Source organism: Peromyscus maniculatus, chromosome 12 (genome assembly GCF_049852395.1).
Source record: "Peromyscus maniculatus bairdii isolate BWxNUB_F1_BW_parent chromosome 12, HU_Pman_BW_mat_3.1, whole genome shotgun sequence".
In the NCBI taxonomy this organism is placed as follows: domain Eukaryota; kingdom Metazoa; phylum Chordata; class Mammalia; order Rodentia; family Cricetidae; genus Peromyscus; species Peromyscus maniculatus.
Genome location: NC_134863.1, coordinates 40,398,436 through 40,414,448, shown reverse-complemented (window position 1 = coordinate 40,414,448; position 16,013 = coordinate 40,398,436). Strand labels below are relative to the sequence as shown.

General features: G+C 40.3%; 1 protein-coding gene across 1 annotated transcript in view; it reads right to left on the bottom strand.

The window, feature by feature from the left end:
- Positions 1–16,013, bottom strand: part of Ift57 (intraflagellar transport 57) — a 58,169-nt gene that overhangs the window by 28,922 nt on the left and 13,234 nt on the right. The window contains exons 5-6 of the mRNA XM_006989979.4: positions 15,943–16,011; positions 978–1,100 (exon numbers count right to left, since the gene is read on the bottom strand). Coding sequence (XP_006990041.1) covers positions 978–1,100; positions 15,943–16,011 — 192 coding nt within the window. The remainder of the gene's footprint in view (positions 1–977; positions 1,101–15,942; positions 16,012–16,013) is intronic.

Sequence of the window (16,013 nt, the reverse complement as noted above, 5' to 3'; positions counted from 1 at the left end):
AGGCTACTTCTTAAGGGTTGGGGGACATAGCTAAAGGATGAATATTCTTCTAGACTCTCAGAAAACAGCAATCTTTGTGGAGTTCCTACTTTGAGCATAGACATAAATCCGTGGTTTCCAGTAATGATCTTCCATAGAACTTTGTTCCCTAATTCTGAGTTTATGTTTAGCCCCTATGGATGAATGTTCTCCTTCAGTCCCATTACCTAGATGTCCCCTTAGTCCTTCATGCAGAGATTATTAATGTTAGTGAGAATTGAATCCTCAGCTCTCCTATGTGCTTTTGCTCACCCTGAAGTAATTACTTATAATACCATAGACACACACACACACACAAAAAAAACCAACCCAAAACTAAACAAAAAACAGTACCTTGATTCAGAAGCAACTCCTTTGCTCAATTATCCAATCCTTGTCTTATTATATATTTCTTGTCTTCTTAATAATGACCTGGGATTCCTGATCCCCTTGCCTCAACCCCCTTAGTGCTGGAACACGGGCAGAAATCCTGCCCTGGGTGTTCACTTCCAGTCACCCATAGTACAGCACAGATTATCTAAGACAACATCTAGGTTACGCTCAATTGTGCTAAGCAGCAAGTTCTAAAACATCTTTAAGCTCTTATCAACTGGTATCACCACAGAATTCCGGTTGACCTCAAGAGAATATGATTTTCAATAAATTACATTAAAGTTATTGACAAAAACTCCTCAATCCAAGCGGAAAAATTCTTTCAAAGATTTTTTTTTCTCCTCGTACTGTATTACAGTATTCATTCAATTTGCTAAACTCTTGTTAAGATAAGCACAGACCAGGCAAGGAGGCACATGCCTATAATTTCAACACTGGAGGTGCTGAGGCAGGAAAACCACAGGCCAGCAGGCTGAACACTAAACCTTCCCCCATTTCTCCCATTCTCAACCTGAAAGCACCTTCTAAGGCGGGTTCTTGGGGCAAATGTGCTCTCTCTCTGGTACCTTATTGTCAGTTCTGATCGTGACTTTCAGCTGTGGTAGTACACGTTCCACTTCTAGACTCCATTCCGCAGCATCTGTCGTAGATTCCAAAATATCTTCTTGTTTGGCAGACTCGTTTGTGTCCTAAGAAAGGAAAGATATCACAAGATTTGGAGTTTATAAAAAGAACTGGAAAAAATCTTGAGGCATTTAGGCAGCGCTGCACAATTTAAATCGAGGATAGTAGTGTTAAAATTATAGTGCGGTAGAAAGTCTTTTCTGTCTTCCCACCCAGGTTGCAAGAGAATTTGGTAGAATAGCAAAATAAGTATTTAAAAATGAGGTGAATATATGATCTGATCATTTTATAGTGGATAATGCTTGGGTAATATCAGATTGAACTCAATGATGATTTTACCAACTAGACATACCACTTAGGAATTTTAACTGGTATTAGCAGAGAAATACAAATACTCATGTTTGGTAAGAAAATGTTAGTTGAATTTATGATACAGAAACACAAAGCCAAAATGTGAAAGAAAAAAAGAGATACAATTTCAGACACAAAGTGTTTAGTATTTACAAACTCTATATTTGTAATTAGACTGGTCTTTTGGCCAGGGCAAAGGACAGGGCACTTTAAAATGAGACATAACACAGACATGCTTCAACTCCAAAGGGGAGGGCCCTTTGGCTGCTGACCTTGAATGACAAAGTCAATTCATGGCCATTGAATCACAGAAAGAAAATCTCCCCTCCCTCTGCTTTTCTCAGCTTTTCATATTTTAGCATTACATGCCGGGAATCTAAAAATGTAGAAAATTTACACATTAATGATTTAAAAATAAAGCCCCAAGCATTAATTTTGAAGGCCGTTTTTTCCGCTTTAAACTCCCTTGATCAATTATAAGTGATTCTAAAGAAAAATTAAATAGTTATATATAATAAGAGATACAAGAAGCATAAATAGCTAAATACATGAGCCTTATATGAATTCTAATTAAAAATAAAATGTAAAATATTTTTATTTTAATTTTTAAAATGTTTATTGCACCCAAGTGAGTATATATGTGCGTGCGTGTGTGCGTGCGTGTGTGTGTGTGTGTGTGTGTGTGTGTATGAGAGAGAGAGAGAGAGAGAGAGAGAGAGAGAGAGAGAGAGAGAGAGAGAGAAAGAGAGAGAGAGAGTATGCCTGCTACTTGCTACTTAAGTGTGCATATGTGGAGGCCAGGGCTTGGCATGAGATATCTCATGCTATTGTTTTGTACTTTATTTTTATTTCCTGAAACATGTCTTTCATTGAACCTGGATCTTTTCATTTAGGTTAGGCTAGCTGGCCAGGGAGCTTCCAGCTATGAACTATGTTTCTACCTTCCAATGCTAGGGCTATGGGTATTTGCCATCATGCCTGATCATTACATGGACATTGGAGATGCAAACTTAGGTCCTACTTCTTCAATAGCAAGAAACTTACCCTGTGAGCCATCTTCCCATCCCTTTGTGAAATGCCATTTATGATTGTTATATGTGAGTACTACATGGTACGTATGTGTTGATGTGCACATGTGCAAGCAGGAACTCATGCATGTGTGCGTGTGCATTGTGTGTCTTCCCCCATTGTTCTCCTCACTATCTTTTGAGACAGGGTCTCTCACTGAACCTGGAGCTTACCACCTGGGAGAGACTGGCTGGTGGGCAAGTTGCAGGGATCTGTGCGTCTCTGCTCCTCAGTGCTGGGGTTACAGATGTGCACTGCAGCACCTTGCTTTCATGTGGGTTTTCATGTTGGCATGGAAAGCACTTTACTGATTGGGCCCTTGAGTGATAGGGTGAAGACCGTTAAGACATTGAATCCAGAAATTGTGGGACATCAGGAAATGGTTAATTCTAGAGGAATAACTTGGTATGGTGGTAATATTAAAAAAAAAAAAAAAAAAAAAAAAAAAAAACCCTTATAAGTTAGAATATATGCCAAGCTTTTACGGATGTTTGAAATTCCCCTTAAAATAGTTTGGGACAAAAAAAAGTAAGCTTAGGTGAAACACGATTGAAAAAATATTAACAACTTAAAAACAGGCAATGGTGCATAAGGGGCCATTATCTAATTCTAATTTTGTGATGTTTGAAATGCTCTGTAATATAAAATTCAACAATAAACACCATATAAGCATAAAACTTTAAAAACTATGTAAATATCATAGTGAAATTACACTCTCAATGTGAATTTTATACCACTGAAAGACATTTCTTAAATGTCTACTTACAGTGTTTTGCATTTTTGTGGAAGCCTGAGGTCTCTAGTAACTGAACTCACTCACAAGACTGTATAATGCTGACACAGTTATGCATCTCCGACCTATTACAAGTCCTGATAGACTCAGAGCCTTAAAGAGAGGATATATTGCTTTTATACTTCTATTCCCATTATCTGAGGATAGATAAATAACATGTGCATGCATACTTGATTATGTATATTCTGCATTTATTCAGTTCTATTCTATTTAGAAGGCCTCAAATTACTTGTTTTTTAAACTATAAAGTACCTTTAAAAAAAAACTACAAGTATTTGTCACAGTAAATGTGGACATCTAAGTGGAAATAGCTCAAGATTTGATCTCGGGCACCACAGCGCCCATTTAATATTGGAACCTTTGTTTTGAGCACTTCAGAGAATGCTGTATGGTGTAGAAACTGAACGCAGGGCAGCATGGGAGCACTGAGCACCAGAGCTGGGAACTCGAGGGGGTTGCAAGGTTCACGAAGCAGACACATGTGAAGTCTGTGGGAGCATGAGTCATGGCAGGGGCTGAGAGGCAGGGAAAGGTTCTCTATCATTTGATTTGCTCTGGCACTCATAACATGCTTGCTCTGGGAAGGGCAGCATGTGCACATTCACTAGCACATCTGGTTACTACCCTGGCTCACGAAGGCCCCAGTTCTGACCAGTTCAGTTGCATCAAACAGGTTAGAGTAACAGGGCTAATGGAAGTGAAACTGTTTGCCTTAACCATGTGAAGCTTGGGTGGGATACCCAGGCTGCTCCTGCCAGGGTTAAGGGCCCCACTTTACAATTCCAGAAAGCCAGACTGAGCCAAGACGACATGTCTTCTTAGTAGCAAGTTGGCCTGGTTCTTAATAGAATGTAGATGTTGTGGTCACTGATATAAAATATGTTTGAATTATGGAGCCATCATTTAAATTAAGTGAAGCCACATGTGGTAGATTGAACCCAGAGTTGGTGCTGTTCAACCTCATCCCTTCATTTCTGCCTCTTTTCCTAGCTGCCTTTCAAAGGCTGAATTCTAGAATGGCCAAACCTGGAAAGAAAGGACCACCTGCTGCATTTTCTTTAGGCTGGGACACAGGATTTCCATCTATGGAAATACTGAGTTCTAGTCTTTTCCTCAAACAGTGGCCTCGCTTTGCTAAGACCCAGAATCTGAATTTGTAGGATGAAGACCAAATGCTGTTAGGATGCACCAGTGCACAAGCATGTACTTTAACACTGGCCCTTTAAAAAAGTCCTGTTTACTATTCCTGGCTTATTTAGTTCTCTTTTGCAATAATTTACTAACACCTTCTCCCAGTGTCTTAAGACAACTTAATACAGGCACTCACACATTTTTATTCATTCAGGCCATAATATACCAGAGAAAGAGCCCAGCTGCTGAAAAGAAAAGGTAACCAGAGAACCGGAGCAGCTTAGGCTTGGGAGAGTACCACTAACTTCCTCCACGTCTGCTTCCGTATTACTTCATAACTTCTTCCTCCTTCAACATCTGTAAACATGAACTACCAAAGATAAACCATGTAAAAATTACAACACTTGGAGAAAACCGCTTCTTTTCATTTAACAAATGGTGTTTTATGTGTGGCTATTAGTAAAGACAAAACTGCTGTTTTGATACGGTCAAAATGTTGGGTCCTTCTCTTGAGCAGTATTAAATAAGGTCAAGCTTGGCTCTCAGGAAACTGCATTTTCCAGTTACTGCTGTGGAAGAGACAATTAGAAGTCGGGAGACATAGGCTATCTAGTAGTTTTACTTATAATTAATTAGCCTAACCAATAATTCATTTGTTGAATTCTTAGAACATTTGAGGCAGGAATCCAGGTACTGTGCTCGGTTTGGAAAGATAAAAGACTCTAATTCCTGCCTGCAAGGGGTTTACAGCTTCTCAGGAAGGAAGCATTTGAGGTCGGCTAATGGACGTGAAATTTGGTCTCAGGTAAAAGGAGGACTAATGAAATGAGAGGTGATCCGCGCTGCGAAAGGAAGAATTGATGATAATAGTCCCAACCCTCCCATAAAGGAACCTTGGGATCAAATAGTGGGGACAAGATCAAAGTCAGTTCAGAGATCAAACATGAAATGTTAATAGTCTTCCCAGAGCCTTGTGCCAGTAAGTAGCCTCTCTCTCCCAGGCAATATTAATAAGACAAGACAGTTAAACATCTAAAGAGAGACTGTATTATATACATATATATATAGACATGTATATGAATGTGTATATGTTCTCCAAATTAAAAAATATATATAATATGTACACATACTTATAAACACACAACATCCTTATAGAGACACATGAATTCATCGGAAGCACCCAATTCATACATCTACCAAGATAAATTTCAAATGGAGTTAACTGCCAAGACTAAATAGTCCTACCTAGGTGTGGGACACATGACTGCAATCTCAACACTCAGGCTGGTAGCCAAAACAGAATTATGAGTCTGAGACCAGCCTGTGCTACGGAGCAAGTTCCAGGCTAGCCTGGTCTATATGAGTCTTTGTCCAAAATAAAAAAGAAATGAAATAATCCCAAGATTGAGTGGAGGGAACAAAGCCACCTTCAGAGTCACAACAGTACATTGTACACAACACGATGGCAGATCTCAAATCTCATCTCTTATCACTTGTGTTGTAACTTTCTCCTGACCCCTCCCCACTGATCTTTAACATAAATTATGTGATTTTATACATTCCAATTTCTTAGTGTTTTATTTTTCACTTTGTTTTTTTTCATATCATGTATTATCATGTCTAACTGTACCCGTGAAGTTAACACTTTTCATTCATGTTTCTACTTATTACTTTGTTCTTCTTCTTCTACCTGTTGATCCATGGGGAGTTTACATAGACATAATAAATGAGGGAAGACTCTAGCTTTTTCTCCACATTAATAGCCTGCTTATTATTTGAATAATAATATGAATTATTATTCAACTTCTGTCACTGATCGACATCGTTTCATATATTAATTTTTGCCACATATTTGGATTATTTCATGGATTCTAAACTAGTTTACTGTTCTATTTCTATGCCTGCCATTCCCACCCTAATTTTCATAAAAAGCACAAACAATTCTCTGTACCTTCATCCAGATTCTGAAATAGAAGGATCTTACATAAACTGAGGACAACAAAAGAATAAAGGGTATAATGTTTATGTCTAGATGCTGAGATGTGGAGATAGTTTCACATTTTTCCTACTGTACTATTTTGTGCTTTGTGGTGATACACTGTGTACCCTAATAAAATTTGTCTGAAGATCAGAGGATAGAACAAGCCACTAGATTAAACATAGATGCCAGGCCGTGGCAGCACACACCTTTAATCCTAGCACTCGGGAGGCAGAGATCCATCTGGATCTCTGTGAGTTCAAAGCCACCCTGGACCACATGAGATTGACTCAGTCTAGGACAGCAACAGAGGCAGGCAGTGGTGGCCCACACCTTTAATCCCAGTATTTGGGAAGCACACATGCCATTAATCCCAGCACTAGAAAGGAAGTGATGGCTGGGCAGAGAAAGGCATATAAGGCATTAGGAGACAGGAACTAGAGGCTTTTCAGGCTGAGGAGTCCTAGAGGTAAGAGGTGGCTTGTTCCTTTGTCTCTGATCTTTCAGCATTTACCCCAATATCTGGCTCAGGGGGTTTTATTGAAAGACCTATTAGAATTTGAGTTACAGTGCTTTAATTTACAGGAAACATACTTGTTTTTTAAATAATAAAAATGGAAGCATTTTTCTGCCTATACATCACATGTACATAGATTGTGGCAACAATAAAGTTTTGGTCAGGCTTTGATTTGCAAATCTGGCAACTAATCACATATCTAAAGAACCTTGTTCTTTCTCTCCCCCCACAGTTTCTTTTAATTCAAGGTTAGGCAATTCCCTCCTCAGCTTTCAAACATGTGTGACTACATTAGTATCCTCCCCACCCCCACCCACCCATGTGTGTGTGTGTGTGTGTGTGTGTGTGTGTGTGTGTGTGTGTCTGTCTGTCTGTCTGTCTGTCTGTGTCTGTGTTTGTGTGTGTCTGTGTGTATGAAGGTGCCTGTGGGGGCCAGGAGTAAAATATAAGTAGTTAAAAATAAAATTTTAACTAACTTTCAAGAATAAGATGGAATATAGGTGGGCAGGCTTTAGGGTTTAAGTGAGAAATGAAGAAGTGTGTTTTACGGCAATAGTGAGATTTAAATTTATCCCTACGAAGATGTATGGGATGCAGAGCAGCGGAGGAGAAAGAAAGAAAGTCAGGTGTTTACAATGATGAAAATAGCATAAGCCAGAACTCTGAAATAGGAATGAACACAGCTTGAAAAAAAATCACAATGAGAAGCATGGTCAGGGGCTTAGAGAGGAGAACACAGAAAATCTAGGTCACAGGATGTGCATTTGTCCTTTGGGCCGGAGAAGAGGCAGAATTACAAGTAAGGTATGATGGAGAAGAGGCAGAATTACAAGTAAGGTATGATGGCTTCTTTCACTTAGCAGAGAAATACTTACTTGGCGCCTACTATTGCCACATACTGTGCCAGTCCGGGAATAATGAAGAAAACGAAAACCTTCCTGCAGAAGTATTCTAGTTCTGCTTCATAAAGATCTATGTGTTGTGGGTTTGTGGGCCACAGGGTTGACTGGGGTGGAGTGACAAGAAGTGTCACTGAGGAGAGAGGATCTGAGCTGAACCTTAGCCGGTAGAGCTAATGACTTAAAGACAAAGACAGAAGGGTGCCATGGAAGGGTGGGGTGGTGCTTCAGTCCCTAAAGTGCTTGCCTTGACAGCACAGAGCCTAAGGTCAACCCCCTAGAAGCCAGATAACCAAGGCCAGGCTCAGTGGCATGTGCTTTGATCTCAGCACTGGGGAGGCAGAGATGGATCCCTGGGCCTCACTGCCCAGCTCACCCAGCTTACTTGTGAGTAAACAATAACAGATCTTATCTCAAAAACCAAGATAGATAGCTTCTAAGGAATGACAGCCTAGTCATCCTCCACAGACATAGGCAAATACACGCATACACACACACACACACACACACACACACACACACACACACACACACAATCACACACACACACACTATTCACCGCCCCTCACACACACACAACGCTCACGAGCGCACACACTCATACATACACACACACACACACACACACACACACACACACACACCACTCCCCCACAAACCCACACATGTACACACACACATAACACAGAGAAAAACAGAGAAAGAGTGTTAGTTATAAAAGTTGGAAAGCCAAGGAGGAAACTGGTTTAACTTGAATCATAAGGGTTTGTGGACAAAGGAACAAGGTTCGGTACATGAATGGTCGCTAAACTGCAAACGGAAGCCTGGACAGAATCTTACTGTTTCACAATCTATGTACATAAACTTGGAGGCAGAAAAAAAAAGCCTCAAAAGTGAATAGAGCCAGAATAGTCTTATAAAAGTCATGCACTGGTATTCAAATGTTTGAGCAGGGTGACGGTATTTTGGAAGAGCGCAGGGTGGGACTTAGGGTAAGTACAGAAGACCACTGAAACCTAACTGACTGAAGGATCAGACAGCGGCAGAGCACATGGCCTTGAGCTACAGCTGAAAGGATGAAAAGGAGACACATGTAGCATCCACATGTCATGAAGTCTCTGGTGAACATGAATCAGTCAGATATGCAATACACCAATGTTTTCTAGGAGTGAGTCATGAGGCAGGGCTGGAGGCTGTGGGTAGAGGACTAAAAACAGACTCATCTTATGGGTGCCCATCTTACACACTCAATTACACAGTAAATATTTACTCCTAGAGTTGATTCAGGAAACAGTGTGTTCATTTATATAAGAACAGTTTGCAAATGATACCTGAAAAACAAACGCATTAGTTTTTAATAAATTCTCCTGTCCTGTGACATTTCTGTAAGAGAAACCATATGACAGAAAATGCAGTCTAGTGGCCACCAGTCATAACCCATGTGACAGATTATGAAAGTTAAGCTATGACAGTGCCAGGGTTTCCTAATTTACACTGAAATGCAAGCTCACTGATAGCTTGTCCCTATGTAGCCTTCTTACTAAAGATGACAGCAGCCGTAAGAGCTGTTTGGATCAAGGGAGTAGGGCCTTTTCAGTTTTCTTACGGCGCACACAAATGTGGTAACTGATCCCATCCCCGAGGAAAGGTGAACATTCTTACAGACTAAGAAATAAGCAAGCACATGGTCTGTGCCAGCTCCGCGCCAGGTGCGGTCTGTCCACAAGTTAGGTTCTATTAATCTCAAAAGCAGCCTGGGAGAAATTGTGTCCCCACATTACAGATAAGAAAGCAGCATCAAGGAGAGGTTAATTAACTTGCCGGGGTCGTGTGGCTAGCAACATACAGCCAGGACTTTCATCAAAGGCTATTTTGGTCATAGCATCTACCTTTAAGGCTCAGACTTGGAGTTGAGCAAGGACCTTGAAAAGTCCTTGTCCCCTATTCTTGCTAAGTCTGCAAGGACCAAGATGGAAATAAGGATGTCTATTCAAGTGTGGATTCAAAAGCTAACTAAAGATCAAGTGAACTGTCTTTTACACCCAGCAAGAACTGCCATTTTAGCCTTCTCTGAGCAGAGGGAGGCTGAGCTTTCTTCTCTGGCCTAGATTTCCTGTTCTCCGGTGTATATAAAACTGACGGGGTGGTACAGGTTAGCTGCCAGAGAAAGAAAAGCATTTACTTAGCCATAAAGTCCCATCCCAGTCAAATGTGAGGCATTTTAATCCTTTCTCTGGCAAATTACCAACCACAGATTACTCTCACAACACAGACAGCCCTACCTCTCAAATCAATGATTTAGGAGAGGAGAGAAATGGCTCCTTCAGGCCCGGATAAGAATCCACGGTAGAATATGAGGCAAGCTGTGTCGTACAGCAGCCAGCCGCTCACCATCCCCTCACCCCCACCCCCACCACACTACCCATGTTTTACCACGGAGCTCCCCTATACTACTCAGAAAGGACGTTTTGTTGAGAACGAAGGTCTAAGGTGAAGTGAGATAACATTCAAGTTACTTTAAGGCATTCGTCGGGTAACCCATCCCTATCCCTGCTTTGACTACATGACAGCAGACCTGCCTGGATGACAGTCTAAAATTACAGTGAAGTTCGCATCCAAACGCTTTATTTTTACTTCCTTTCAGCTTTTGCTTTTGAAGCTAAAAAGTCTCTCATTCTTGGTACAATGACTTTTTTTTCTTTCTTTTCTTCTTTTTTTCTTTTTCTAAGTAATTAAAAACCAATTGTGTTTAAGGCTTTTGAGAGACTTGGTTTTATGCTGCATAACTCAGGATCGGGTTTCTAAAACCTCAAATTTAGCATCTCAAGGAAGAATAGGATCTATGGCATGTTTGAAAAAATGTTTTGAAATGAAGTGATGGGCATTTAAAAATAGACTTCGGCAGAGCACGCTTAGCTCCTGCTCATTTCTTTTTCACTGGGGCTGGAAAGTGACACATCTGCCTTATGCAGACAGAACAGTGTGGCTGTGATTCTGGGGGCTTTATAATGGGCGGGAATGCCGGCAAAGCCACCCTGGATGTGCTGGCAGCTTTCATATGACCAATGCGACGTGGAAGCACAGTGACAGGCACACTTTCCTGACACTCTGCCACCACACCTTGCCCTCCGTGTGCCCGCTCTGATCTTTGAACATGCTACGGCACGCACGACCTTCAACAGGTCCTGCCCAGCCCTCAGGACTTCAGGGCACCACTGCTGTCCTCCTTCCGGTGTGTGTGTGTGTGTGGGGGGGGGGGGTCCAGTGTCAAGAACACTCTGAGATTGGAGAATGTGGAAATTCGTGGTCTAGCCTCAAAGCCAAGTATCAGTTCATAAAGTTCTCCTTCTAAGAAAGGCTATCTCAAAATCCAGATAATTAGCCAACAGCTGAAACTTGGGGAAACCATACATCTGTCATTAATTGTGGCTGTTTCCTGAAAGGTATGTTTGGCAAGTTCACAATCAGGGAGAGGAAGTTATATGGGAAACTTGGACAATAAGAATGGCTGTAAAGACAGTCTTAAATCTGAAAGTAAACAAATGCTCTGGGCAGTACGCCTCCTCCCAAACAAACCAGCTCCACAACCCTCAGCATGGACCACCCAGAGGAAGGGCCTTCGCTTTCCTCAGTGCTTGAGAGGTCCCCGCTGTGTTATGATTTGCTCAGGCAGTCCTTTACAACTTAAGTCCACGGAGGATGGTAATTCCTTCCATACATGGTATTCTTCAAGTTAGTAGGTGCAGACTTCAATACATTAAGATGGTAAAGAAGAGGGTTGCCAGGTTTTCTATCAGGTGGGGCTTACCTACCAAGCTGCAGGGAATGTGAGAGGCAAGCGGCCTCCTGCTGTCTGCTCCAGGGTGTCTCACCCTGGAGCATGGCCTTCCCCGGTAGCCTGCTTCCAGGGACTGGGCGAGGCAGGAGGCTTGCTCTAGTGCTCCTCCCCAGGTAGTCTACACTGTATCACAATTAGAGTCCTCTCCCTGTCCTTTGCAGCTTCCTGCCCTCTTCTGTTCATCACCATCATTCTAACTGAATGAGCATCTTGCCTCTAAACTCTGTTTTCATTGACTGCTTCTTGAGAACATGACCCGTGACATGTCATTTCATTGGCCTTTCTTCTTGTTCCATCTTACCAAAACTCAGGAAAACAGACATTTTTCTAAATCCTGGAATTGCTCTACTTAGCAGACTTTCAGGGTCCAGGTTTCACTACTTAATGAGAGGAAGAAATATATATATATATATATATATATGGAACAATCACACACATATGTATATATACATAGATAGATAGATAGATAGATAGATAGATAGATAGATAGATAGATAGAGATAGTTTTCTCCCTGTTTTTCATATGTGGTACATAGAAGCAACAACTACTATTGAAAAGATCTTTTCTCTAAGGAGACTAAATTACACCTTGCCTACAAAATTCCATATATATTATATACTCAGCACGTGTTCATTCAGTATTATTGATTATTGAGGAGCTTCCACACACCAGGCACAGGTTTTAAAAAGGCAGTAATAAGCTCCTGCTGTAGAGGAGTGTGCATTCTGGAGATGAGACAGACAATGAACAGGACAGTAATTACTATAATAGAATACTGGGTCTCTTAAAAAAAGGCAGGGTGAGAGGATAGAGCACGATGCTGGAAGCATCCACTGTTTTAAAGCCACAGGTAAAAATGGCTTGCTTTCACGCGTCCCTTCCCAGGTTTGCAGTTACATACATACTCAGTGATTGGTTTCCTTGACGGTCTGTAGACCAGCAACCTTACTGAAAGGGTATTTCTGCAGTGTTGTGAGCCCACCTGCCACATTAAATGTGAGATCTTAAATCTATATTACTAACCTACACAGCAATCTGTCTTAGGGAAAGAGCAGTCTACGCCATTAGAAGCTGGAGTTAGTCACAGCTGTCCCAGGCAGATGGCTTTAGTGGGCAATATGATAAGCCTGCCAGGTTTCTCAAAATATGAAAGGGTTTTTCTGTCTCATTAGTACTTCATGGTTGACCATCCCCAAACACCTGGTGTTCAGACTTTTTCCTCCCATGATAATGTCCCATAGTTTTAATTCCAAAGGATATATATTATGTAATCTTTGCCAAATGAGTTAATATGTAAATAAGTTAATAAGCACACATATAGGAGGAAAACTCTTCTTCATATAGCCTAATTTCAGTGACAAATTAAATTAGCGGTAGAAGCAAATTAAGCTACTTTTGTACTTCTCAACATTCCAATTATTTGTTCAAAGGGAATTCCACCTTCACACACTATTTACCCCATCAACAGACATCAACCACACAAATGAGTTTCTAAGAATAACTGCGGATTCATCTCTACTTTGTTTTTCTCGTTTTAGAAGAAAGTGTCATCATCTGCAACACATACACCAAATGAATACAAGCAAAACAATGTACTTGCTCCAAGTAAGAATCACACCATATTCAAACTTTGTCAAACCTGTTATGAGGTAGAAGGGGGAAGACCTGGATTTTGAAGAAATACTTTAAACTTAGGTAGTATAATTTATTAACTTTTAAAAATGTGAAGACCTTGAGGTTATAAATATTAATGATTATATTTATGAAAATAAGGTAACAACTACATAAATACATCAAAAGAGTAGAAAGTATTTTAAAATAATTTGAGTACTAAAAAGTGATCTGAAAATGTAAGGTATAAATAAATAACTTGAGTTTATTTATTTGGACATACATGTTAACATTATTTTACATAATCTTAACAAATCAATAAAAAATACCTTCACTCAGAGGGAAATGGGAAAATGGGGGAAGGCTTAAATTAAGGAGGGGATGGAAGTCAAAATAGAAGGAGAGAAAAGGAGGAGGGAACGAAAGACTATGAATGTTTGGTATACTGCCAAGGGAGGGAAGAAACCAATAGTCCTATCCAGCTGTGAAGCCTGTGAACTAGAACAATGACCAACATGGCAATATATCCCGAAAGGTGCAATAGTGGCACTCATATCTTGGCAGTAACCAACAGCTCTCTAGTTGGATTTACGGTCCACTCAAGGTCAGGAAGGAGATCACGCCTCGAACTGGAAACCTAGCAAACTACCTGGGGCTAGTGAACTCATTGATCTTAGAGGAGAACCCACTACGAGCACTTCACTAGCCAGCATAAATCCTAACTGCGTTTTAAAGTATTTATCCTTATATCCACAGATAAATGTAGCTCCCAACCCTCACGAAAGAAGCTTCTCTTTACAACAGACAGAGACCATCACAGAAAATCTCAACCAATCAAAATGCAGGGAACAACTGACCACAGAGTTCCAGCTCCTGCGGATACATCTACAACATCACTCCTGCACCCAAGGCTGAGGGGACACTGCGGACGAGGAGGCTCACAGACTCTAAGAGCCAGAAGACCAGGAAATCTGTTGTGAGATTATGTTTTCTAGAAATGACAGGGAAACTTCATCCACGATACTTCAATAATACGGATACCTAAACAGGACCCAAACAAGGACAACACCAACAGATGTCTAAGGCAGGAAGGGAAATCTCACAGGCCTCCACCCTAGACAAAGAGCTATAGGGAGCTAAGGGATGCTGAGAGCAGAAGTTTTCGCCAGGGAGAAGCCCCCTAGTTGGTTATTCAACATTAAGTGGTCATCCCTGAAATACTTTACATACATGCAACATTTAATGACTCAGAAGGCTGTATTTATGCTTATGCGTGTGTGTGTGTGTGTGTGTGTGTGTGTGTGTGTGTGTGTGTGTGTGTGTGTAAAACAATAACAATTAAAAGAAGAAGAGACCAGGGATTTGAGAGGGAGCTAAGGAGGCGAGGCATGGGAGGAGCTAGAGGAAGGGGAGTGAGTGAAGGTAAATAACATACTTATATTTTAATTTAAAAATAAGTTTAAAATGTGTTCATTTATTGAAGAAGTATTTACTCAGCACTTTGTGATTTATATCATGAGAAATAGAAAAAGGACAATTATCCTTGTCATGAAGGAACTTACAAATCAGACATATGAGGACATGGGAAAGACTGATAATGCTTTTGGATAGCATGTGATGAACATTTTCTATGTGATAGATGCTATTCTTATAATGCTTTGCATATAAGTCTTTTAATCATAGAAATCTTATGAACAGGTTAACATTTTCCAAGAAGTTTGGAAATTTGCCCAAGGTTAGAATCCAGTAAAGTACTGAGCTCAAGCCAGATACTTGGCAAGAGAGCCTCAGTATTACATTCCATTTCAAGTTGGGACACACATATATGCACATACACACGCATGCACACACACACAAGCAACATACATATGGGTAAATACATGCATGCACACAGACATGCATATGCACACATACACACTGGTGATAATTACTGAAAATCAACAATATTAAGGCAGTAAATAATACGTAATAACAGAACATCTTGGGTAGCTTGAGGAAGTTTTCATATGAAACAAAAACTAGATCCAAACTTGCTTTGAGGATTCAGACATGAAAATAGAGGGCAAGTAAGACTATATTGCATACATCTTTTTATGAGGGTATATAGGTACATACTTTATTGAAATATAACATACATATACAATGCAAAAATGCCACATGTACACTTAAAATACTCATTGACAGTAAGTATACTCTCATAGACTATATTTATTTTGTAATCAAAATGAGGGAAAATCTGTCTTAAAGCAATGCCTGACTATGTAAGAGGATTAATTTTACTTCATAGAAATACAATTTAAGTATTTTCCTACAAACAAAAATCATCCACTCCTGGTCTCCTGATCTATTTCAATGACTAGTATCTTGAGAGAGAACAATTTACAGCTTTGCATAATTAAAAATGTCATCCAGAAAATATATTTTGAGTTTGCCCCAGAAGCACCATGTTGGTTTCCACACGCAGGAGGCAGCTTCACTCACCCTTCTGGATCTTTATGTTTGTTATAATTGTGTTCATAGATATATATGCATGTGTGTGTGTGTGTGTGTGTGTATAATTTTCCTATGTATATTGTTTTGTACATAGAAAAACAATTTTCATAACTACTTTGCAAGGAACACACAAAATATGCCTGGCAAACAGCTTCTTCTCATTGGATTTCCAGCACAATACATAGGCTGATTGCTTGCTGATTTCTTGTCTAGCCAATGACACTTACCAAGCGATAGGTCTGGGCCTTTAAAACGTTGAGATCAATAAAGTTTTCTTCATTATCTGTCTCCTCTTCCT